This window comes from Schistocerca americana, chromosome 4 (genome assembly GCF_021461395.2).
Source record: "Schistocerca americana isolate TAMUIC-IGC-003095 chromosome 4, iqSchAmer2.1, whole genome shotgun sequence".
Classification (NCBI taxonomy): Eukaryota; Metazoa; Arthropoda; class Insecta; order Orthoptera; family Acrididae; genus Schistocerca; species Schistocerca americana.
The window spans coordinates 821696303-821724172 of NC_060122.1; the positions used below are offsets into that span (position 1 = coordinate 821696303).

A 27870-nucleotide genomic window follows, 5' to 3' on the forward strand; every position below is an offset into this window, starting at 1 on the left:
CAGAAGCGAGAACGCTACCACAAGACCACGAGCTGCGAACTTACTATCTCCTGTTTATATTGTATGTGTCAAATGAAACGCAACCCTGCAAATTTTCCGTTTGTTGCTTTAATTTTGGACACCATTGTATGTACGGTTTTCATAGATAATCTGTGTGATACTACTTATCTTAGTAACGTTGCACATTGTAATTACGTAGGTTGGAACTTAAATAGTGGCAACACTGCTGTGGAGACACTACGCAATGGAATCTGTTATTTTCGCTGATAGCACGCGTTATTGACATACCTACCTGACCTCGGAGCAAATGGACTCGCCCGTCCCATGTCACTGGCGTCTGCACAATCGAGGGAAACATAGTCACTTGCGAGCGAGCGGTCTAATGTAACGGTGTCACTATGTTCTCGAAACAGGAACACATGGGCCACATTGTACGAGCCAAAACTGAAACGCCAATCCAACGAATGGCGTCATTATGGGTCGCCGCGAAAGTCAAAAGTGCGTCAGAGCCCCTGTATGCTGAAAGTTATGGTGATTGTTGTATACGACTGTGATGGTGTTTTCCCAACGTATTACGTTCCTCCATGGCAGACCGTCAAAGTACTGTATTACTAGAATGAAATTTTCACTCTACAGCGGAGTGTGCGCTGATATGAAACTTCCTGGCAGATTAAAACTGTGTGCTGGACCGAGACTCGATCTCGGGACCTTTGCCTTTCGCGGGCGAGTGCTCTACCGACTGAGCTACCAATGCACGACTCACGCCCCGTCCTCACAGCTTTAATTCCGCCAATACCTCGTCTCCTACCTTCCAAACTTCACAGAAGCTCTCCTGCGAACCTAGCAGAACTAGCACTCCTGGAAGAAAGGATATTGCGGAGACATGGCTTTGCCACAGCCTGGGGTATGTTTCTAGAATGAAATTTTCACGCTACAGCGGAGTGTGCGCTGATATGATACTTCCTGACAGATTAAAACTGTGTGCCGGACAGAGACTCGAACTCGGGACCTTTGCCTTTCGCAGGCAGGAGAGCTTCTTTGAAGTTTGGAAGGTAGGAGACGAGGTACTGGCGGAATTACAGCTGTGAGGACGGGGCATGAGTCGTGCTTGGGTAGCTCAGTCGATAGAGCACTTGCCCGCGAAAGGCGAAGGTCCCGAGTTCGAGTCTCGGTCCGGCACACAGTTTTAATCTGCCAGGTAGTTACTGTATTACTCTTCGTTATTGGAGCATGACCTGCAACCAGCTTTGCGAAAGAAGCGGCGACACTCTCTGCGCAACCCACCCATCATTTTGCATGACAATGTGCAGGTGCATACAGCACAAGCTGTGGCTGCTCTGTTGAGTCGATGGGACTGGGAAGTACTGTCCATCCACCATACTCCCCTGACTTAAGTCCTTGTGACTTTGATTTGATTCTGAAGATGAAGGATCCACTTTGTGGCATTCACTTCATAACTGTTCCAGAGAGTCGACAGGCAGTAGATCACTCCATTCGGACCATCAGCAGAACAGGCTCTGCTAACAGTATACTAAGCCATCCACATCGCTGGCAGCGGGTTCTACACAATGCTGGTGACTACTTTGAAGGACAGTAACAGGTGCAAACATGTAACTCTTTTGTATCGGTTGTGAATAAATAGTTGCCACTATTTAAGTTACGACCCTCGTATAATGACAGTGGTACCAAAAATGCCCTCTCCCAAATACTGTAAGTCGCTTTGCTAAGTGTAGATGTAGAGAAGCCAGACCGCTAATGATTCGCACGACGGCAGTGACAGGGACAGCATTGTACTGCCCGCTGTGTTGTCGGCCTGTGTGTTGTTGTTTACGAGACTGCTGTGAGACGTACGCAGCCCCTGTGCGGCAGGCTACCTGGTGGAGCACCGGCGCGCGGGCACGCCGCACTGGGTGCGCTCGACGCCTGCGCCCACGCTGCGGCCCGAAGCGGCGCTGTCGGGCCTGGAGCCCGGCTGGCGCTACCAGTTCCGCGTCAGCGCCGAGAGCGCAGCCGGCCGCTCAGAACCCGGGGAGCTGTCGGAGCCGCTCACCGTGACGCTGGACCGGCCTCAGGCGCAGCCGCCGCTCTTCACCGCCGAGCTGCGCGACGCCGTCGCCCTCGAGAACGACAAGGTCGGTCGCCGCGTCATACCACGCCTGCATCCCTCTTTTTATTTATTTATTTATTTATTTACATGTCAAATCCTGTAGGTCCAAATTCAGGAGCAAATCTCCAAGGTCATGGAACGTGCCAGTACGTGAAACTACAACATAAAAGTAATGACAGATAAAAATTAAATTTAATTTTATCCATTGTTTTTCAGTGTTTCGTCTGCGACTGTTTTACTTTAGTAAAATGAAGAACAACCCGCCTTCAGTCACAAGTTGCGTTTATTTACTGCACTATGTACACTCCTGGAAATGGAAAAAAGAACACATTGACACCGGTGTGTCAGACCCACCATACTTGCTCCGGACACTGCGAGAGGGCTGTACAAGCAATGATCACACGCACGGCACAGCGGACACACCAGGAACCGCGGTGTTGGCCGTCGAATGGCGCTAGCTGCGCAGCATTTGTGCACCGCCGCCGTCAGTGTCAGCCAGTTTGCCGTGGCATACGGAGCTCCATCGCAGTCTTTAACACTGGTAGCATGCCGCGACAGCGTGGACGTGAACCGTATGTGCAGTTGACGGACTTTGAGCGAGGGCGTATAGTGGGCATGCGGGAGGCCGGGTGGACGTACCGCCGAATTGCTCAACACGTGGGGCGTGAGGTCTCCACAGTACATCGATGTTGTCGCCAGTGGTCGGCGGAAGGTGCACGTGCCCGTCGACCTGGGACCGGACCGCAGCGACGCACGGATGCACGCCAAGACCGTAGGATCCTACGCAGTGCCGTAGGGGACCGCACCGCCACTTCCCAGCAAATTAGGGACACTGTTGCTCCTGGGGTATCGGCGAGGACCATTCGCAACCGTCTCCATGAAGCTGGGCTACGGTCCCGCACACCGTTAGGCCGTCTTCCGCTCACGCCCCAACATCGTGCAGCCCGCCTCCAGTGGTGTCGCGACAGGCGTGAATGGAGGGACGAATGGAGACGTGTCGTCTTCAGCAATGAGAGTCGCTTCTGCCTTGGTGCCAATGATGGTCGTATGCGTGTTTGGCGCCGTGCAGGTGAGCGCCACAATCAGGACTGCATACGACCGAGGCACACAGGGCCAACACCCGGCATCATGGTGTGGGGAGCGATCTCCTACACTGGCCGTACACCACTGGTGATCGTCGAGGGGACACTGAATAGTGCACGGTACATCCAAACCGTCATCGAACCCATCGTTCTACCATTCCTAGACCGGCAAGGGAACTTGCTGTTCCAACAGGACAATGCACGTCCGCATGTATCCCGTGCCACCCAACGTGCTCTAGAAGGTGTAAGTCAACTACCCTGGCCAGCAAGATCTCCGGATCTGTCCCCCATTGAGCATGTTTGGGACTGGATGAAGTGTCGTCTCACGCGGTCTGCACGTCCAGCACGAACGCTGGTCCAACTGAGGCGCCAGGTGGAAATGGCATGGCAAGCCGTTCCACAGGACTACATCCAGCATCTCTATGATCGTCTCCATGGGAGAATAGCAGCCTGCATTGCTGCGAAAGGTGGATATACACTGTACTAGTGCCGACATTGTGCATGCTCTGTTGCCTGTGTCTATGTGCCTGTGGTTCTGTCAGTGTGATCATGTGATGTATCTGACCCCAGGAATGTGTCAATAAAGTTTCCCCTTCCTGGGACAATGAATTCACGGTGTTCTTATTTCAATTTCCAGGAGTGTATTTCGAGCCCTGGAGGCTCATCTTCAGGTGCTTTTTAGTGATTTACATAATGTTTTTTAGCTGTTTGCAGTTTAACATTGTATGATGTCTGCTTCTGTTGTGCAGTTGGTATACACAATAAACATCTTTAATTTTGTAGTACATACTGGGATATATACATAGTCACACACTTTTTCGCACAGTGTGTGACTATGTATATATCCCAGCCAAACTACAAAGGTATCATCAACATAGCTCCAGAATACCGTGAGTTTCAAGTGAGCAGATTCAAGCGCTTTCTCCTCGAAGTCTTCCATAAATAAATTGGCCACCAGAGGGGATAAGGGACTATGCATGGCGACTCCGTCCGTCTGTTCAAATATTTGTTGTTAAATAAGAAGTATGTAGAGGTCAGAACATGTTTGAATAAAGCTGAAATCTCTTTGTCAAACCTTCTTTCAATAAGTTAGATTCTGGAAGGGGAGCCTTTGTGAATAAAGACACCACGTCGAAACTAACTAATATATCAGAAGGGTTCATTTTCAATGATTTCAGTTTACTAATGAAATCAGCAGAGTTTCTTATGTGGTGAGCACATTTTCACACAAGAGGCATCAACAACGATGCCAGGTGTTTAGGAACGTCATAGGTCGGAGAGCCTATGTTACTCACTATGGGACGGAGAGGGACATCTTTCTTATGGACCTTTGGTAGTCCATAAAATCTGGGAGGCACCGCACCACTTAGTTTCAATCTCCAAGCAACTTCTGGTGGGAAGGAAGAATCATTCAGAAGCGAAGCAGTTTTCTTCGCCACTCGATTAGTGGGATCCCTGCTGAGCCTCTGGTTTAAGCCTTCCACTCGTCTCCAAACCAGAGGACCGCTATCGGTTCTGAGAACGATACTACAAATAGTCAGCTCAGCTCCCACCCCTTCACCAACTCCACCAACCGCCTGTATGAACTAAGGGTGACCTCTGAACCCAGATGGCAGGAGTCGTAACAATTTGCAGTCAGGTGCACCCAGTGCTCTCTATCGCCGCCGGCAGGGCCTCCTCCACATCTCGGATGAGACCCCCTGGCAAGCAAACAGAGTGAACACTGGCCTTCTTCCCCGACCTTACCGATATTTCCCTAAGGGGCTCCATCACCCATCTACCATTGGAGCTCCCCATCACTAATAAACCCCTCCCCCCATGTGCCTGCTCGGACCTTGCTGAAGGAGTGGCCACATGTCCACTCACAGGCAGAGCGGGCGATGCCACACGGCCAACCTCCACATTGACCCTCTGCCTCGTGCGATGCGAACGCCGCTGAACCCGCCACGCCCCTTAGGGAGAGGGTGGCCCAACCGCGCCCGGTACCCGCGAAGATGTCTCGACAGCAGGGACCGTGGGTGTAGCATGTAACACCTGGGGTGTACTATGCGACGCACCAGACTCCCCACTGCCGCTACACTCCGAGGCAGCAGCCTGAAGGCGGCTGACCGCGGCCATCAGCACGTTCACCTGTTCGTGAACAGTGGCCAGCTCCTCCTGCGTCCGTACACAGCAGTCACACATCCTACCCATCCTAAGAAATCAACAATTTACTGTAGAGAGTTAATCAACTTTTAACTAGACTGCTAATTCACTAAAGGCGGCTGATATCTGACTAAAGTGTGGTTACGAGACACATCTTGTTGGAAAAAATCAAAATAAGCGCTAACTGTCTCTGGATTGTATTCGAAACAAACACGAAATCTATGGAACGCTATTACTAGTACTCGAAAATTAAAGCTTCCTAAAAGCAAAAACACACGGAAAAAGAAGTGACAAGTAAGAAAAACACAGTTAATACTTAAATTTACGTAGCTTGCTGCACAGAAGATGTGAAGCAGACGCCAGTTACGACGATTTAGGGCAAGAACAAAAATCAGACGCACAGTACATCCTGCTCTCGATGCTTCGCTGACTGTATCCGTAAAACTACGTCCCCTGCTGATGTCACTGTCTTCCTTAGTTGTGTTTGTCTCATCATAGCCTTCCGTTTCAGTCCCGGGCGAAAATACCGACTGTGTTCGAATCTGTGTCGAGCGATTTTATTATGTTTGCAGTACCGTCGTCCTTCAAAGTATCTCTCCCCTGGTACTCATTATAATTTTTTTGACCTGACTTGACCTGCAGCTTTGCTAGTCTTCTCATGTCACTGCAGCAAAGCTAATGTCACAATAGCAGAAACAGGTCATTTTCGTGGTCTACTGGTAAAAAAGAGCCAATGTTTATGAATAATGTCACTGAGGTTCCTGGTTAGTTTCGCGGCAATCATGACGGTTTGCAATTCTCAATGCCTTTATAAATAAACTTCGTTATGAGAACAGTTACTGAGCTACACACTGGATACAACCCGAAAACCAGAACGGCGAAAGGATCTGTTGACGTTAGTTCAGACGGTTCATACAGTGGGTTACAACTGAAAGAGTCAGATGGACGAAGGAGCAGAGAACACAGGAAGAACTGCCAAAAGTGCCACGCCTAGTGGTGTCTGGAGGGCCTGTAGGACTTTTTTTTTTCACTTGCCGCCCTGATTTTACGACCCACCACCTGATTGCTTAAGGTGGGTCTTTTTTGACCACTTGGCCGCTACGACCGGAGTACAGGTGCTGATGTAGTTGAAACTCCCAGCAGCTCCCGCATCCGGCCGCACCGTTGCACTGTAGGACTGCAAGTCGAGGATCTCCGGCACGAAGCAGTGAACACAAGAAGGCAGACATAGTCGCTGTATGAGTTCCATTCTCATCAGCCACTGGCCAGTGTTAGTGAATTTCAGAGAACGCACTCTCTCGAGAGTATGTAACATCATACACTGACATCGTCGTGTGCTGAACCAGCCACGTTTGACTCTCTTTGCCTAGTGCTGCCCTTTCTGCGACGGGCGCTCAGTACTTGTTGCCACACAGGTCTTGATGGCACAATGGAGCAACCCAATATACAATCCTCGTTCTCGCCAATGCAGGACATTCTTTTTGCCCCATACGTCGACCGATGAACGCATCAGAGCATTGTTCTCGAAAGGCCAACCTCTAAATTTGGCTTCCAATCGGGCTCACAGTGTGATTTACAACGAAACTGCAAGTAACTGTGCCATTTCTGTTGCAGCTTGTGGACAGTGTAGCGACTGTAATTGAAGAGAGTAAAAAAAAAATGTATGTGCACAGTTCGAGTGCGCACCTGTTGTTTCCGTGAAAGCGTAATAAGCGTACATTACCATAAAATTTAAACATCAGTCTGTTTCATACAATGGTTACACGGAGTAGTCTAGTAGTTACTGTACAGATAAAGCAAAAGTTTGGAGCGTAACTGGCCACTGTATGCCCTATGGCCAGCCAGCTACGTGATCGCTTTGCGCCGTTTATTCGTTTCCTCTCTCGCCCTCGCTCGGCACTGGACTTTTCAGGCTTTCTGGATTTCTCTTTCCTCTGGCTTACGCTTTCTATCTTTTCGAGCATGTTTACTAGTCATTTGAGACGATATGTTTCATCATTTTGTAATTTTTAATTTAGTACCGATTTTCACTTGTATTCTGGCTAATATCGTCTCACTTTTGGCTCTAGCAGTGCAACGCAAGCTCTTCACAATGGCACCCGAATCAGTGTCCTAGCTAAACGCGTTTCCAGGCTGCACCATTTTATGACTTCACACGAAGTTAATTCGCATGCGTCTGCAGCGGTACGCAGATGTCACAGGCAAAACAAATAATGTACGACAAACATGTACATGCATGATCTATCCGTTGTGGCTGCAACCACTGTTGACGCATTGTTAGTCTCGTAGTTGTTAACGATTCAAATCTGACAGTATTTTGGCATACAAGTAAAGTTCGACTGACGAGTGAATAGACGTTTTGACGTCAAAAAAGAAGTGAGCTTGTTAGAGGAAGAAGGAAGGGAGTTTAAGCCGAATGTCACATTGACGTCATTAGCTACAACTCATATTTGGCAAGAATGAGGAAGCTAGTAGCGTGCATCGTAGTGTTCGCTTGAGGTGATTCGGGGAAACCGCGAATTATTTAAAACAGATTTGTCAGAGAGGTATTCGAACGTGCCTCCTCCCGTATACCACTCCAATGTTTTTCATCGCAGAGCTATAGCACTGAGGGACTCACTTAGCAAAATAAAGCGCATTGCTGGAGGTAGAACGAAGGGAGTTTATAGCTCAACGTCACAGTGACGTCATTATACATTTAGTTGCAACAAATATTTGGCAAGAATGAGGAAGGTAGTAGCGCGTATCCTAGTGCCTCTTCTTGTACGCCAGTCGAGTGTCTGCCACTGAGGTGCACAAATATACTGCCAGCGTTCTGTGTGCGGAATCAGTTAACGCTGCCTTAGTTTGGTGACCTAGGCAAGACTCTTCAGCTGCATCGCAGGTTGAGGCAGCTGGTGCGGCGTCCCTGTTGGCAGGTGGAGTTCGTGGTACAGTTCCGCGGCACGCCGGCGCCGGCCATCTCGTGGTTCAAGGACGGCTTCGAGATCTTCAGCAGCCGGCGCATGAAGGTGGTGACGGAGGCGGAGCAGAGCTCGCTGGTCATCTTCCAGGCGGCCTTCAGCGACGAGGGCGAATTCAAGTGCGCCGCCACCAACCGCGTGGGCCATGCAGTCACCCGCTGCAAGCTGCGCCTCGAAGGTGAGCGACTTACTGGCAGGTACCAGGTCAGAGCCGTGTGGGTCTTTCCATACCGGCAACGTTGTGGCCTTTTTTTAGGAGCACACATTGGGGTCTCTGATCGACACGAAGATCTAACGAGGACGCTAGGAAATACACTGGTAGACCTTCCTAAAATCGTGTAGGGGCCCCGCGATCACGCAGTAATGCCGCAACATGACACGGCATGGACTCGACTAATGTCTGGAGTAGTGCTGAAGGTAATTGACGCCATGAACCCTGCAGGGCTCTCCATAAATTAGTAAGAGTACAAGGCAGTGGATGTCTCTTCTGAACAGGACATCGGAAGGCATCCCAGATATGCTGAATAATGTTCATATCTGGGCAGTCTGGTGGCCAGAAAAAGTGTTTTAAACTCAGAACAGTGTTCCTCGAGCCTCTCTGTAACAATTCTGGGCGTGTGGGGTGTCGCATTGTCCTGCTGGAATTGCCCAACTCCGCTGGAATACACAATGTACATGAGTGAACGCAGGTGATCAGACAGGATGCTTACGTACGTGCCACCTGTCAAGAGTCGTATCTAGACGTATCAGGGGTTCCATATCACTCCAACTGAAAACACCCCACACCATTACAGAGCCTCTATCAGCTTGAACAATCCCCTGCTGACATGCAGGGTCCATGGATTCCTGAGATTATCTCCATACCCGATACGTCCATCCGCTCCATACAATTTGAAACGAGACTCGTCCGACCAGGCAACATGTTCCCAGCCACCAACAGTCCATTGTCGGTGTTGACGGGCCCAGACGAGGAGTAAAGCTTTGTGTTTTGCAGTCATCAAGGATACACGAGTGGGCCTTCGGCTTTGAAAGCCCATATCGATGATGTTTCGTCGAATGGTTCCCACGCCTACACTTGTTGGTGGCCCAGCATTGAAATCTGCAGCAATCTGCGGACGGGTTGCACTTCTGTCACGTTGAACGATTCTCTTGTCATCGTTGGTCCCGTTCTTGCAGGATCTTTTTTCCAGCAGGAGTGATGCCGGAGATTTGATGTTTTACCGGATTCCTGGTATTCACGGTACACTCGTGAAAAGGTCGTACGGGAAAATCCCCACTTCATCGCTACCTCCCATGCTGTCTCCAACCGCTCGTGTGCCGACTAATAAATAACACCACCTTCAAACTCAACTTAAAACCTGATAATCTGCCACCGTAACAGCAATAACCGATCCAACAACTGCGCCAGACACGTGCCTGCCGACCGCTGCGCCGTATTCTGCCTGTTTACGTATCTCTGTATCTGAGTACGGACGCCTATACCAATTTCTTTGGCGCTTCAGTGTATTTCAACGATATAAATATGATATCCAGTCATGCAGGACGCAGGTGACCATTCTCACAGTTAAAAGTATTTCTCCATTCATTCTGACCGCGTCGCGGTGTTAAAAGTCAAACATCAGGCCAGGAATGACTGTACTGTTCATGTAACGAGTTTCGGAATTTATGCGTTATCAGGGGCGATTACTGCACGTTGATAAAGCGTTTCAAGTTGTATGAGAAACAAACATACAGAATAGTCTGGCAACGTTTATTTCACATACAACCTAAAACCCCACATCTGCGTGCAGTAATCGTCCCTGGGTATCTGATGAAACATAAATTCCGAAACGCGTAATGCGACTAAAGAAATCGTTCCTTCCCTGATGTATGACGTATGACACAGTCGGTCTGAATGCAGAATTACTGGTTGTTTTAATTTCAAGTTCGAAGTCAGGTAACGAGTGGCAAAAGAAATAGTTTTTCGTGTGATATAATTACAAATTAACAATTTTCGTTTTTTTCCTTCACTTGTACTGCGAAACCTTGGTTCTTGCCAAATTTCATGATTCTAGATCAACGAAAAGTACCCTACAGATTTTGATGAGTGAGTTTTCGAGTATCAAAATCTGCGAAATAGATATCAGTATCTTTTGACTGAATTGACTGAAAATCTTAAAATTTTTACAGTGCCAGAGGATCATAGACCTTAATATGTGACTTGAACTTGAACTACCGGTTCCTGATAAAAAAAGGTTGACAGACAAACGGAGAACAAAGCGCCCCTATAAGGCTTCCGTTTTTACAGATTAAGATAAGGAACCCTCAAAATTACTTAAAGCTGTTAGGCATACATCTGCCTAAGGCAACGTAATATTATAATATTGTCCTTGAGTTGAGAAGCCTTTACAAATTTACTTGTGAAAAAAAGTAATACCTCTTAGAAAGTTATGTAATGTATCATCGGTACGTACTGATAGATGGAACAAAGACACACTGTAGACAGAGTGAGAAGGAAGTAAAGAGTTAAGTACCCTCCTGTTTCTTAGCCACTGTGTGGCTCTGACCAGTCTTCAGTTTTGTTCACAGCTGTGTTAGCTGTATCTACATGATGCAGCCTTTATTTACAATATATAGAGTTCGTCCGGGGTTATTGAGCGTGTAAGATAGTATGTCGTGGAACAATGTACTGTTTCTCGTGATCATCGCCTTCACATTTCCGAAAAACTTCCGTAGAAGATCAGTCCTGTATTGTATGTACTGTAATGTATAGTAGCAAGGCTTTTGCATTAACTTTTGTTTTGTAGCCTTTATTATTTTGTTGCTGCTCATATCACACAGTTCCACAGTAAACGTTCAAGCCAGTAGGTTAACTGTGTTGTAAAGAATGAATCCCTTGCATCAATGGAAACGTTTCATTTACAGGCATAGTAAACATTCCCTGTTGCACACATTTGCACTGGTATGCAATTATTCTGAATGTAATACAGTCGCAAAAGTGACTGGGCTAACAAACCGGACAAAATACTTTGTAACGAGTCACTTGTAGGGTTGTCAGATGAAATTGACTGAATTACCGAACATTGGCGGAAGGATTTGCTGACCTCAGGTCTGATGGTCGGCGCGGTGAAACACTAGCATTACACATTATAGTTGTTATTGACGTATACAATTTTCAACAAAATTTAGTTTCCTGTAAGTTTTTGGTAAAGATCGTTGCTTGTTGCAAACTTCAATATAGAACGAATGCGCGAGTGTGCTTTTACCATATCGGCCTCAATTATTGACGTGATTTTGCAAATCAGTAAAAAACTTAGTGATGAATAGAATCCTAAAAATACGGGACTACTCGTACTTCGGCACCAATCATCGAATAAAGCGCTGAAATATCGAAAATATGCTAAAATACCGAACACTTCCGAACCCCGGTCAACTGAGACCGAGAATTTGGCAAAATCAGAACAGTTGGAAAATAAATCCTGTATAATATATGAATAAAACTCGTGTGTTATAACCATTGCTTCAGATGGCCATTTTTCATTTAACTGTGCTTGAATGTTGACACACTTTGTTCCTCTGTCGTAAGAGGTCCACCATGTGGGCAACTATTTTAGTAACCAACACCAAACTCAGTAATAACTTCTACAGAGAGTAGAGTCTGTCCTATTTCCGATGTTTTTATGTATCTTGCACGTAAGGTTGCCATACCTAGCTGGGACCTCGTCGGGATACTCCCAGATGGCGATGTAGAAATGAAGTAAAAAATTTATGTATTTACTTTTTATTTGGAACACAATTACATGGAACTTTTTGCGGCAGAAGTAGTTGGTGCACCATATTTTTTCGGAAGATTTCATCTTTTTCAATAAATATTTTTCTCCTTTGCGTATTTATAAAACTCCATGCAAGTCAGCTTGTAATTAAACTGATACTGTATGATTGATTCCACAGTCTCTGGCAGCATTCGATTTCCTTCATCAATGAGCAGTCGTTAGCGGAAATGCTCTTTCCTCAGTGACGTTGTGCGCGGGAATAGAAAACAATCTCGCATAATTTTAGCAGTTGGCTTTTGCATTGACGATTTGCGGTTTTCTTAAGAAAGTAAATACACCTTTCTTCCGCGGAGTGTTTAGACTTCCATTCTTCCGAGTCACGCTTAGTTTCTAAAAAGGTCTTCAGATATACAGGGTGGTCCATTGATCGTGACCGGTCCAAATATCTCACGAAATAAGCATCAAACGAAAAAACTACAAAGAACGTAACTCGTCTAGCTTGAAGGGGGAAACCAGATGGCGCTTGGTCGGCCCGCTAAATGACGCTGGCATAGGTCATGCTTTAACAGCATGCGTTCTCAGAAGTGATACGTTCACAAAGGTACATGTATCACATTGGAACAACCGAAATAAAATGTTCAAACGTACCTACGTTCTGTATTTTGATTTAAAAACCTACCTGTTACCAACTGTTCGTCTAAAATTGTGAGCCATATGTTTGTGACTATTACACTGCCATCTATCACAAAGCAAAAAAAGTGGTCCAACTAAAACATTCATATTTCTTTGCTTACTACACGAATATGTAATAAAAAATGGGGGTTCTTATTTAAAAAACGCAGTTGATAACCGTTTGACCTATGGCAGCGCCATCTAGCGGGCCAACCATAGCGCCATCTGGTTTCCCCCTTCAAGCTAGACGAGTTTCATTCTTTGTAGTTTTTTCGTTTGATGCTTATTTCGTGAGATATTTGGCCCGATCACTATCAATGTACCACCCTGTAAAATATATATATATATGCTATTTATTTGAATAAATAACCAGTATTTCATTGGATGACGCTGTCTTGAAACTCCAGACTGAGTGATGATTAAAAACACTATTATACATCTGACTAAAAATGGTGTGAAGGTGTATAATAGTGTATAAAATATAAAACAGTGTTTTTAATCATCACTCAGTCTGGAGTTTCAAGACAGCGTCATCCAATGAAATACTGGTTATTTATGAAAATAAATAGCACATTTCTCTAAGTAATCGAATGCTACACTATAGAAAGCCATTGTCTCTTCCTCAAATTTCGAAGTCAACTTAATTGTTTCTTGGTTAGGGCTTCCATTCTTTAATTTGTTGGAATTCATCATGGTTTCCATGCCAATGAAATACGCAACATGCAACGCCATCTCTGAGACGGCATTGTGACATTAACGTGTTGACACAAATAACACTAAATGAGGTTGCATTTACATGTTGTTCTAACAGATGGCGTTATTTCAGTACTTGAGCCAAGCTCGTAACAGTATTTTGCAAAATCGAGACAAAATTGGGTCTTGTCGGGACAGGAAGGTCCATAACGGTAACGGTGCCGATATATCGGGACGAATGGCAATCCTACTTGCATGGCAAGAACGGCGCCAGCCTGCATAAAAATGTCGCTTAAGAGGTTACTTGCAAAGATTTTAAGCTAAAGTGCTTACCCAAGGAATTAGCCCTCTTTGAAAGACGAGATTAACAAATATCGTGGCGTCCCAGCCACACCTACTTAACAATTCACAACATCCATATATACATTTTCAGTTGTCCTGATTTATTTTGGCGAGATTTACAGGTCCACAGAGGAGATCTGAAATGGTTGCAAAACAAACAAATAATTTGCGTAATATTTGTAATTCAGCGCAAAGCAGAAACATATTGTTGGATTACAACATGGAGTCGTCGGTATTACCCCCATAATGTTAGTTAGAATCGAATCATCTGTAAGTACTGCTGTTGCCAGCTCTGCTAGTTACTGGCCCAACTCACTGTAGACTCCTCAGAACTGCTCACAACTGTCCGTTTATAGCTGAGGCAGATTCCGTTATTACGGTGGCGTGTGATGCAATTGTTATGGGTTCAGCCAAGCGCTACGTTGAAAATTACGGTCTGTCTTATCAATGAAATTATCATTTGTACAATATCCAGTGCCATTAAGGGCCAATTTTCAGTTAGATTCAAGCGATCAAAATACAATTCGTACATCATAGCAGACTGGCAGTTCTGTTCGCATATTAATCGTGTTTATAACATATAGATTTAACCGGCTTGAGACTGGAACAAAACTGCTAAAAAGTTATAGCAACGAATATCACTATAAAAATGTCACAATAAAAATTTAAAAAATGAAATACATGTATGAAAAGATTGTATTGTGTTAACAGATTATAAGACTGGGGTTGATTTTTACAGGGTAAAGTATCTCTTAAGTTTGTGATGTATTCGTGTCATAGCCTTTTAGGTGAATCGAATTACCGGTATCGGGGTATTTACAACCTACACATTGATTGTGAAACTTAGCTACTTCATAAATGCCTTTCAAAGAAAGTGTCGAAAAGTAGGTTGAGCGGTGCTCTGATATTAGACTTTGCGGGATCATTTCGTTTTTAACGTTTTAGCAACAGCATACGTTTTTTTCTCCATCGTTTTCAGAAAAAAACGTATGCTGTTGCTAAAGCGTTAAAAACGCTTTTCTGGGATTATTTGGTAAGTTTACACTATTTATCTTTTCCACTATTTCACACATATTTTCCGCGTTTGACTTATGAAATTCGTAAGCTGCAAAATGTGGATAAAATTTAAAAAAATACAACAATTAGTGCCGCCCTTCTTCCTCTGTTAATCCTATTCGGTACGGGTGCCACACACTTCACTAATATTCTAGCAGGGGTGGAATGAGTGTTTTGTAAGCACTCTCGTTTGTTGACTGATTGTTGCTAGTATCTAGGGAGACGAGCTCTCCAGTATTTCCCGGGATCTCCTGTATTATAGCATTTTTTTTTTTTTAAATCCCGCTGGCTCCCTTATTGAGCACCTGTTTCTTCCATATATTTCAGCGGTGATCTCTGTTGTACAATTATCTTAATCCCGCAAAGAACTATCGATCGTCCAAATACTCTGACGGCCAAATTTCGAGAAGATTTCGTATAATAATCGATACTATCGGTGAAATGCACTCTTTTTACTGTTCGTGCTTATACCGAAAGAAAACTGTTTGACTCAAGGAAATGCGAGGAGCGGAGAAAGAATGGCTCAGCCCGCGTGTCTAATGGGTAACGTGACAGGGGTGGGGGGAAGGGGGGGGGGGGATGGTTGCTTGTTTCTCGATCACTACTGGCAGCCCGCTTTTGCGCTCATCTCTTACCGATCAGCGGCTGTGTCATAAATAAGACACAGAGGTAAGAAGGACTCGCGAAATCGGGTTATAGAGACGTTCATGTGTAAACACACTCATTATGTTATTTATTTCTCAACTGACTGAACAACACAAACGTATCGCAATGCTTCGAAAGATCTAGTACTAATAGAACGGTTAAGATGCAGCAATCGAAAGCAGAGGTCAATCAACACAAAATATTGCGATCGATTATTGTAGTCTTACTTCCTTAATCGTACCTACTACACTGTACTATGCTATACCATACTATACTTAGTCTGCATAAATGTTTTTACACTCAAAAGAGCTCTCTCGGTTTGTGGAGTTACACCACAATATGATACTGTGCGACATGCTGGTACCTGTTGTACATTGATGGAAATAAGTATAAAGGCACTTGGTTATTTGAAAAAAAAAAAAAAAACAACATCTATTTGCGTATTTGGTATTGCACACGTTTTTCTCGTACTGTTTGCAACAAAGAAAAACAAAATACATTCCCATTTTAGCATTAATATTGGTTCTTAAGAAATTTAAACAAACAAGACAACCTTGCGGATGGGAACTGATATAAAGGCACTTACGAATTGTTGTCAGAGCCTTCTAACGTATACATAAACAGATCACAACTATGACCTATTATTTAGTTGGACCTCCATCGTTCTTAATAACAGCAGAAATCCTTTTAGGCACTGATTGTATAAGGGCAGTGAGCTTTTCTTCCGAGAATGAGGTCCAATCCATTCGAATTGCAGTTTTCAGCTCGGACACAGTCTCAAACTATCGTCCATTGCGATGAACACGTCGTGCTAGGATCCCCCATAGATTTTCCATGGGATTTAAATCCGGATTTCTCAAAGGCCAGTACAGATTTGCAATTCCTTTACCTTGAAACCACGACTATCTCTTGGCAGGCCTATGAATCCCAACATTAGCGTACTGGAATAGGAAATGATCCCTCATACATACTAACCAATTCAATTTCCAGCATACCTGTACAATCATCGGACTACATTTTGGGGTGCAGCCATTCTATGTTGGATGCTCCTTTAGCACATCATAACGCTGCCATCGCCAAAGCTTCTACTCACCCGAAAGTGTTCTTCTGCAGAGAGATCATGCCAGTAATACTGAAAACCACCTGACCCATCCAAATTAAAGTTCTTCTCATTATGGAAAATTACTTGTTCCATTGTATGGTCCACGGCATATGTTCTTCCCGAAATTTCAGTGGAGCCTCCTTATGTACTTTGTTTTGGTTTTTTTTCCTTTCAAAAAACTGGAACTTGCTTTAGGCAAGCTCAAGACAACTGGGAAAACAGTGGTACTGTGTGGAGATTTTAATACTGACTTTCTAAGCCACAGCCGTCAAAAGGAAAAGTCCTTAAATATTATAAAAGCCTACAATCTTTGTGTGGCTGTTAGTTCTCCAACACCTGTAACAAAAACGAGTGTCACTCTGCTTGATCAGGTATGTGTAAACATGGACAAGTGTACATCAAAAAACTTTGATACCTTCTATAGTGCCCACCTTTCACGATTACTAACCATATCTGTAAACCACATTTCGACCAGTGTACAAAATATTATGTGCAAAAGGTTTTATAGTTAGAAAATATTGAATATTTCCAGTATCCAATCAGCGAACAATCTTGGAGAGAAGTATATGATACCTTTATTACCAACGACAAGATGGAAAATTTTTGAACGTTTTCAAACATAACTTTGACATAGCTTTTCCACAAAGGAAAGTGATTCACAGAAGCCCAGATAGATTCAAAAACTGATTACATCAGTCATTAGAGTATCTTGCAAAAGGAAGCGGGAACTTCTTCAGCAGTCTAAAACTGACAGCAGTCCAGAATTTCTTAGTTATTTCAAAAAAAAAAAAAAAATACAAGCTAGTTTTGAAACGTGCCATAAAAGAGGCAAAAATTAAGGAAGATGACAAATATATTAAGAAATCATCCAATAAAATTAGGGCCATGTGGAAAGCTGTGCAGGTTCTTACGGGCAAGAAGACAACTCACAAAAATATTGTGATATGGCACAATGGCAAGAATGTCACTGACCCGAGGGCGGTTGCAAACAACTTCAGATCTTATTGTGCAATTGCTGTTAGAAAACTAATGAAGGGAAAATTTGGTAATCCACCTAATACAACATTCAAAGAACTTTCATCTATTGAAATAAATAATATATCCATGTTCCTCAGTCCAATAGGCCCAACAGAGCTACTAAATACCATTAATTCACTGAAGAGTAATTATTCAACTGGTATCGATGATGTTCCAGATTATATTATAAAAATAACAGCAAGACACATACTCTTTCCTTTATTAGACATATGCAGTTCATCCTTATCATATGGTGTCTTCCCACAGCAACTAAAAATGGCAAAAGTAATACCCCCATTTAAAGAAGGTGATCAGCAATGTATGGGTGACTATACACCTGTGTCACTACTGTTAGGGTTTTCGAAAATTATTGAAAAACTGGTCCTTTCACAACTAACTACATTATTCGACAAGAATAATATTATTTCTGTATGTCAGCATGGCTTTAGACCACAGCAATCGACTGAAACAACCACTTTCAGCCTGATAAACCATGTCTTAAATGCAGTGGACAACCACAGAAAATTTTCAGGTTTATTCCTGGACCTAACAGAAGCTTTTGATGTGATTGATCATTCTGTGGTCCTGAGGATGCTTGAACGGTTGGTGTAAGACGTATGCCAAATCAGTGGATTAAATCATATTTGGAATATCGCTTTTAGGTAACTGAAATTAAGTACATGGGAGGCAATGAACTCCAGGTACACCTTTCAGGAGCATGTGGACTCAGTCATGGTGTTCCACAGAGCTCTATTTTAGATCCCTTTCTTTTTTGGTATACATTAATGATTTCCCATCACACGTTAGGGATTCTGAATCATTACTGTTTGCAGATGACACTAGTCTATTAATTGAAGGAAATAACGAAGAAAATCTTACTGAATCTGCAAAAGATATCACAAAAGGAGTGTCTGAATGGTTTACCCGAAACAGACTAATAGTTAGTCCCCAAAAAACGGTACTCACGAATTCCCACACAGATCAAATAAAAATGCGGCGCAACCCGTAATATGTATAGACAACCAAAACAATAGTCACTGAAACTAAATTTCTTGGAATTCTTATCTAGGAAAATCTTAAATGGAGCACTCTTATCACATCCCTAAATTCAAAACTAGCAAAAATGAGCTATACAGTAAGAATTGTTTGTAACAATACTAGTGCAGAAATAGTTATGGATGTATACTTCGCTCGTGTACATTCAGTCCTGAAGTACAGTACCATTTCCCGGGGAAATGTACACCAGGCAATAACAGTTTCCAGGAAACAAAAGGAAATTATAAGAATAATGAAATAAGTGAGCAGCAGAAAACCATGATAACCTTTCTTTAAAAATCTCAATATCTTACCCTTTCCCTGCATTTATATACTGGAAGTAGTCACGCCTGTCAAAAAAAGTATATTGAGAAAAGAAAACCTTTTTCCTCAAAACAAAAGTGTCTGTGATTATAGTACCAGGCCAGACAGTGACATACATTTTTGTCATTGTAACACCACATTATGCCAAAAAGGTGTATATCATGCAGGAACAAAACTACACCACAGATTACCAAGACATGTGAAATCTCTTCCTGAACTACAGAGCTTTAAAAAGTCTATGGCAACGTATCTTCTGAAAAACTGCTACTATTCAATCTCACAGTATCTTATAAGAGAAAAAATGTAATTTGTAGAAATAAGCTATAAATTTACAGTATTTCTGAAAAAATTTTAGTTATTAACTGCATAGATCTAATTTGTTATAAAAATTTAAATAATGTCTGTTTAAGGTTTGAAAAACCACTAGATCATAGGAGACCAAAGAAACTGGTATAGGCATGCATATTCAAATACAAAATTTTGTAAACAGGAAGAATACGGCGCTGCGGTCGGCAACGTCTATAAAAGATAAATGTCTGGCACAGTTGTTATATCGGTTACTGCTGCTACAATGGCAGGTCATCAGGATTCAAGTAAGCTTGAACGTGGTGTTATAGTCGGTGCACGAGCGATGAGACACACCATCTCCGAGGTAGCGATAAAGTGGGGATTTTCCAGTTCGACCATTTTACAAGTTTACCGTGAATATCAGGAATCTGGTAAAACATCAAATCTCCGACATCGCTGTGGCCGGAAAAAGATCCTGCAAGAACGGGACCAACGACGACTGATGAGACTCGTTCAATGTGACAGAAGCGCAACATTTCCGCAAATTGCTGCAGATTTCAGTGCTACGCCATCTACAAGTGTCAGCGTCGAAACATTCAACGAAACATCATCGATATGGGCGTTCGGAGCCGAAGGCCCACTCGTGTACTCTTGATGACTGCACGACACAAAGCTTTACACCTCACCTAGGCCCGCAATACCAACACTGGACCGTTGATGACTGGAAACATGTTGCCTAGTCGGACGAATCTCGTTTCAAATTGTATGCAGCGGATGGATGTGTATGGGTATGGAGAAAACCTCATGAATCCATGAACCCTGCACTTCAGCAAGGGACTGTTTAAGCTGGTGGAGGCTCTGTAATAGTATGGGGTGTGTGCAGTTGGAGTGATAGTGGACCCCTAATACCTCTAGATACGACTCTGAAAGCTGACACGTATGTAAGCATCTTGTCTGATCACCTGCATCCCTTCATTTCCATTGTGCATTCCGGCGGACTTCGGCAATTCCAGCAGGACAATGCGACAGCCCACACGTCCATAATTGCTACAGAGTGGCTCCAGGAACACTCTTCTGAGTTTAAACACTTCCGCTTGAAACTTCTTTGAATGTAAAGAATGACAGTGCTGGAAAAACTCGTAAGTTATTTGATTTCCAAACAGCTGAACAAAACTCAGCGTACTCAGACAGTTTGCTCTTTACTTATTCTGATCATCACTAAACTGACACAATATTTTTAGCGCAACGCGATCTGACTTTTAATAATCCCTACAAAAGAATAGCGCTGACTAACAATAACCTATACGTTTCACAAATCACTTACCTCACAAAATCTTCGTTACTCGGACTACTGCAATTCAGCGAGCGCCAATACTGCCAGCTAAATAAAAGATTGTAACCACTGAAGGCACTAACTACTGACAGGCGTGGTTAGCAAATGAAAGATTTTGGTAGAGAACGAACAATGTATTTGCCTTAATAGCGTTCAAAAGTCATTATATATATATATATATATATATATATATATATATAAATAATTTTGTGACATCCAATTAAACAGATTCCTTTTTTTCTGGCGGACACACGTCCAGATCGTGCACTCTCAAAACTCTGGCACCACTGCTGGCGGCTCACCTCCAACTGCACATCGCTACGCGTTGTTCACATCCAACAGGCCAACACTACACAGGAAAATATTCCAACAATGAGTCCAACCAGCCACAGACTGCACACAGCGCAGTCAGCGATTTTCATGCACAGCACTACGTGGCGTTACCAATATAAAAACCTAAACAGCCTACTTACACGCTGACCACCAAATTCCCCAGGCACGAACATTATAGAATATACTTGGGATGCCTTGCAACGTGCTGTTCGGAAGAAACCTCCATCCCCTCGTCCTCTTACGGATTTATGGACAGCTCTGCGGGATTCATGGTGCCAGTTCCCTCCAACACTACTTGAGACATAAGTTGAGTACATGCAACGTCGTGTTGCGCCACTTCCGCGTGCTCGCGGGGGCCCTACATGATATTAGGCAGGTGTACCAGTTTCGTTGGCTCTTCAGTGAATTATAGGCAGCCTGGGGAGCAAGCGTAGCTGTTGCCGCCACCGGAGGTTGGGGATGATCTTAGCTCCCAATACATTTTATCACAGATACTCGCACATTCCTGAATCAGAAGTTTAAATACCTGGATATAAATTATGGGAATGGCTTTATCCAGTTTAGATGAACTTTTAATCTTTTCGCTTGAAGTACCGGAAGATGCAAATTTAATTTGTGATAAAAGTCGTGTTCTCCAATAAAGAATTCTAAAGAGTCTCAGCGGTCTTGTTTGTTCAAATCATGGAATATTTCGGCTGTGGTTGCCTTTGCCCAAGATACACTACTGGCCATTAAAATTGCTACACCAAGAAGAAACGCAGATGATATACGGGTATTCATTGGACAAATATATTATACTAGAACTGACATGTGATTACATTTTCACGCAATTTGGGTGCATAGATCCTGAGAAATCAGTACCCAGAACAACCACCTCTGGCCCCAAAAACGGCCTTGATACGCCTGGGCATTGAGTCAAACAGAGCTTGGATGGCGTCTATAGGTACAGCCCCCCATGCAGCTTCAACACGATACAACAGTTCATCAAGAGTTGTGACTGGCGTATTGTGACGAGCCAGTTGCTCGGTCACCACTGACCAGACGTTTTCAGTTGTTGAGAGATCTGGAGAATGTGCTGGCCAGGGCAGCAGTCGAACATTTTCTGCACCCAGAAAGGCCCGTACAGGACCTGCAACATGCGGTCGTTCATTATCCTGCTGAAATGTAGGGTTTCGCAGTGATTGTATGAAGGGTAGAGGCACGGGTCGTAACACATCTGAAATGTAACGTACACTGTTCAAAGTGTCGTCAATGCGAACAAGAGGTGACCGAGACGTGTAACCAATGGCACCACGCACCATCACGCCGGGTGATACGCCAGTATGGCGATGACGAATACACGCTTCCAATGTGCGTTCACCACGATGTCGCCAATCACGGATGCGACCATCATGATACTGTAAACAGAAACTGGATTCATCCGAAAAAATGACGTTTTGCCATTCGTGCACCCAGGTTCGTCGTCGAGTACACCATCGCAGGTGCTCCTGTCTGTGATGCAGCGTCAAGGGTAACCGCAGCCACGGTCTCCGAGCTGATAGTCCATGCTGTGCAAACGTCGTCGAACTGTTCGTGCAGTTGGTTGTTGTCTTGCAAACGTCCCCACCTGTTGACTCACGGATCGAGACGTGGCTGCACGATCCGTTACAGCCGTGCGGATAAGATGCCTGTCATCTCGACTGCTAGTGATACGAGGCCGTTGGGATCCAACATGGCGGTCCGTATTGCCCTCCTGAACCCACCGATTCCATATTCTGCTAACAGTCATTGGATCTCGACCAACGCGAGCAGCAATGTCGCGATACGATAAACCGCAATCGCGATAGGCTACAATCTGACCTTTATCAAAGTCGGAAACGTGATGGTACTAATTTCTCCTCCTTAAACGAGGCATCACAACCTCGTTTCACCAGGCAACGCCGGTCAACTGCTGTTTGTGTATGAGAAATCAGTTGGAAACTTTCCTCATGTCAGCACGTTGTAGGTGTCGCCACCGGCGCCAACCTAGTGTGAATGCTCTGAAAAGCTAATCATTTCGATATCACAGCATCTTCTTCCTGTGGGCTAAATTTTGCGTCTGTAGCACGTCATCTTCGTGTTGTAGCAATTTTAATGGCCAGTAGCGTATGTAAGCATCCTATCTGATCACCTGCATCCATTCATGTCCATTGGGCATTCCGGCGGACTTGGGCAATTCCAGCAGGACAATGCGACACCCCACATGTCCATAATTGCTGCAGAGTGGCTCCAGGAATACTTTTCTGAGTTTAAACACTTCCGCTGACCACCAAATTCCCCAGTCATGAACAATATTGAATATACCTGGGATGCCTTGCAACGTGCTTTTCGGAAGAAACTTCCATCCCCTCGTGCTCTTACGGATTTATAAACAGCCCTGCGGGATTCATGGTGTTAGTTCCCTCCAGCACTACTTCAGACATAAGTGCATGCCACGTCATGTTGCGGCACTTCCGCGTGCTCGCGGGGGACCTCCATGATATTGGGCAGGTGTACCAGTTTCTTGGCTCTTCAGTGTATTATAGACAGCCTGGGGAGCAAGGATAGCTGTTGCCGCCACCGGAGGTTGGGGATGATCTTAGCTCCCAATACATTTTATCACAGATACTCGCTCATTCGTGAATCAGAAGTTTAAATACCTGTATACAAATTATGGGAATGGATTTATCCAGTTTAGATGAACTTTTGATCTTTTCGCGTGAAGTACCTGAAGATGCAAATTTAATTTGTGAAACCAGTCGTGTTCTGCAATAAAGAATTTTAAGAGTCGCAGCGGTCGTGTTTATTGAAGTCACGGAATATTACGGCTCTGGTTGCCTTTGCCCAACATACAGGGTGTTACAAAAAGGTACGGCCAAACTTTCAGGAAACATTCCTCACACACAAAGAGAGAAAATATGTTGTGTGGACATGTGTCCGGAAACGCTTCCTTCTACGTTAGAGCTCATTTTATTACTTCTCTTCAAATCACATTAATCATGGAATGGAAACACACAGCAACAGAACGTACGAGCGTGACTTCAAACACTTTGTTACAGGAAATGTTCAAAATGTCCTCCGTTAGCGAGGATACATGGATCCACCCTCCGTCGCATGGAATCCCTGATGCGCTAATGCAGCCCTGAAGAACGGCGTATTGTATCACAGCCGTCCACAATACGAGCACGAAGAGTGTCTACATTTGGTACCGGGGTTGCGTAGTCAAGAGGTTTCAAATGCCCCCACAAATGAAAGTCAAGAGTGTTGAGGTCAGGAGAGCGTGGAGGCCATGGAATTGGTCCACCTCTACCAATCCGTCGGTCACCGAATCTGTTGTCGAGAAGCGTGCGAACACTTCGACTGATATGTGCAGGAGCTCCATCATGCATGAACCACATGTTGTGTCGTACTTGTAAAGGCACATGTTCTAGCAGCAGAGGTAGAGTATCCCGTATGAAATTATGATGACGTGCTTCATTGAGCGTAGGCGGAAGAACATGGGGCTCAATCAAGACATCACCAACAATGCCTGCCCAAACGTTCACAGAAAACGTGATTACACAATCGCGTGCGGATTCTCGTCAGCCCACACGTGTTGATTGTGAAAATTTACAGTTTGATCACGTTGGAATGAAGCCTCATCCGTAAAGAGAACACTTGCGCTGAAATGAGGATTGACACATTGTTGGATGAACCGTTCGCAGAAGTGTACCCGTGGAGGCCAATCAGCTGCTGATAGTGCCTGCACACGCTGAACACGGTACGGAAGCAACTGGTTCTCCCGTAGCACTCTCCATACAGTGACGTGGTCAACGTTACCTTGTACAGCAGCAACTTCTCTGACGCTGACGTTAGGGTTATCGTCAACTGCACGAAGAATTGCCTCGTCCATTGCAGGTGTCCTCGTCGTTCTAGGTCTTCCCCAGTCGCGAGTCATAGGCTGGAGTGTTCCGTGCTCCCTAAGACACCGATCAATTGCTTCGAACGTCTTCCTGTCGGGACACCTTCGTTCTGGAAATCTGTCTCGATACAAACGTACCGCGCCACGGCTATTGCCCCGTGCTAATCCATACATCAAATGGGCATCTGCCAACTCCGCATTTGTAAACATTGCACTGACTGCAAAATCACGTTCGTGATGAACACTAACCTGTTGATGCTACGTACTGATGTGCTTGATGGCAGTACTGTAGAGCAATGAGTCGCATGTCAACACAAGCACCGAAGTCAACATTACCTTCCTTCAATTAGGCCAACTGGCGGTGAATCGAGGAAGTACAGTACATACTGACGAAACTAAAATGAGCTCTAACATGGAAATTAAGCGTTTCCGGACACATGTCCACATAACATCTTTTCTTTATTTGTGTGTGATGAATGTTTCCTGAAAGTTTGGCCGTACCTTTTTGTAAGACCCTGTATAAAGCAGTGTGAAATTTGTTGCTATCAAATCTTCCTTAAGCCTGCCTTAAAACCGTGATCGGCTATTATCTTGTAACAAAAGTCTGCCTCCTGCTTCAACTACGACTGCGCCTGTGCCTGTGTGAGCTGACCGGTGCTCCCCTACTTGCTGTGGCGCAGCGCCGCCGCGCATCCGGCTGCCGCGGCAGTACGAGGACGGGCTGCTGTTCGAGCGCGACGAGGTGATCCGGCTGAAGGTGTCTGTGCTGGGGCGGCCGCTGCCGCGCGTCACCTGGCACCACAACGGCGAGCCCGTCGCCTTCGGCGGCCGCCACGAGGTCGTCAACACGGAGCGCGGCTCGCAGCTGCGCGTCGCCGAGGCGCGACGCTCCGACCGCGGGGAGTACCTCGTGAGGGCGACGTCGCGCCTCGGAGAGGACCACGCCGCCGTCCTCGTCACCGTCACCGGTACGTCGGCTTCCCGGCCGCTCTGGCCCGTGGCAAATAACAGAGAAAGCGGCGCCACTTAATTACACTCACATCTGTATTCCTCCGGAATATTAATCTCCTCGCAACAATCAACACTGTGGTGTATTCAGTTTTTTTTTTTTTTTTTTAATATTAATTTTAATTCAATGTCTGTGTAACTTTACATGCCAATTACCTCCTCCTAATGAAACTTCTAACACCAAAGAAACTATCATATCCAGGTTCCTCATACATTTCACAACATTATTCCGGAATCTCATTTATTCTCGCATTGCCTTAAGCCCATCTCACACGGAGCAAGATTCGCTGTAAGTTTCCTTGCTGGCTCGCGCGGCGGCTACTTTGCGGGCTCCGTCGTCTGCTAGCGGGCTACCTTGCTGGGAACCTTGTAAGATTTCCAGGATAGGTCCAGCGCTATTTCTCTTGCAAGGTTCCCTGCGTGCTACCTGCGTTGGCCAATCATGAGGCGTTTCGTTTGTGACGTCAGACGCGGGAAGCTTTGGCGGGAAGCCTTTGTTGATAGTCGCTTTTCTGCTGTTGTGAGGTGCGGTAGGAAGTTCTTATAATTATTAAATAATGGCACCGCAGTGGTCCAAGGAAACGATTGAAACATTGATATGTACTTATAGGGCAGAACAGTATCTGTACGTCGTGATTAGCGCAAACTATTATAATAAACACTTGCGTGCAGAGACACTCAAAAGAGTTGCAAATACTAATACATCCATTCGTATGAAATTTGGAAATGATGTACGATCTTCTATCCCGTAAAATAAAGTCGTATATAACAGTCATTATTGGTATATTTATAAAATCAAACAGTAATGAAATGGTGATACTTTTCAAACAAAAGTAGGTGTTATGTGAATTAACCTCAACTCTTTATGAAGCATGGAGAGCACACCTTTTTCCAGCGTTTCTCCTCTTAATACAGTTTTTCGTCCATTCTTTCTTTCTTCTTCTCTCATTAGCATGCATTTCTGCATCATTTAGCACCAAAACAGCTAATAACGCCAGTTTGCTCTGAACATCTGTACCTGAAGCAGCCATCTTCGTCCGATACAACATGCAGCCGATCACAACACAACTAGCTGCCAATCTTGCACCGTGGGAGAGCTTCGGCACGGAAGATAGCCGGCTCCTTCCCTGCAAGCCGGCAGGCATGCGCGCCATCTCGCCAACTTGCGGCGAACCTTGCTCCGTGTGAGACGGGCTTTTGCCTTAGTCTCCATTAGTACCCTGTACACACACCACCCTCCTTTGTTCTGTCACACCCTACTGATCCACTCCCCGAAGTCATCACCGTCGAGCTCTGCTCAGAGTCACTGTCTGCACTTCGTGTGTGTCACATATCGTCATTGCACACCTTCTACCTCCCTCCGAGCTGTCACTCACCTTTCCCCTCTCACCACTCTTCTCTCCTCATCCACTCCATCCGATACAATCTCTCATCCCAGCTCACCTACTCAACTGTAGTCACAGTACTGGTTATTCAGTCGGAGCAGTGTAGCTCCGTGTGTGTGTGCGAGTGTGTGTATGAAGCGTGTGTGTGTGTGTGTGTGTGTGTGTGTGTGTGTGTGTGTGTGTGTGTGTGTGTGCGTGCATGTGCACACACATGCATGCATGTGCACGCGTACGTACATCTTGCAACTCAACGCTACTACTATTTGGTGAATCGTTACCTTAACTCCTAAATTATTTACAAGTCAAATGTTTGCTTTAATAGTCCTTGCTCAGAAGTATTTTTCTCTTTAGAATACAAACTTGTGAATATTACTGGTATCAGTTACCAAACATAGTGGAGGTAATCATTTGAATTCCTTTCACATCTTGCATCTCACCTCTTGTTCAATAACTGAGGTATTAGCTACAATAGTTTTGTTAAGACCAGTGGTTGGAAAGTAGTAGTATTAGTGCTTTATTTATCCATAGATGATTTACAGTGCATCAATTTTGTGAGAAAATACATAGTATATAATAAAAAAATTACACATGTAAGGACGTACAGTAACCTACAAACACAAGGATGCACAGTACCCTACACTATCTTACATTAAAACAGTACATACAGCTTTGATTAATTGCATAAAAGGT

The 27870-nt window shown here is 44.6% G+C and overlaps 1 protein-coding gene across 1 annotated transcript in view; it reads left to right on the forward strand.

Moving 5' to 3' along the window:
- The window catches only part of LOC124613014, a 252827-nt gene that overhangs the window by 79362 nt on the left and 145595 nt on the right, over positions 1–27870 (forward strand). Inside the window, exons 3-5 of the mRNA XM_047141567.1 lie at positions 1870–2132; positions 8253–8475; positions 25468–25755. Coding sequence (XP_046997523.1) covers positions 1870–2132; positions 8253–8475; positions 25468–25755 — 774 coding nt within the window. The remainder of the gene's footprint in view (positions 1–1869; positions 2133–8252; positions 8476–25467; positions 25756–27870) is intronic.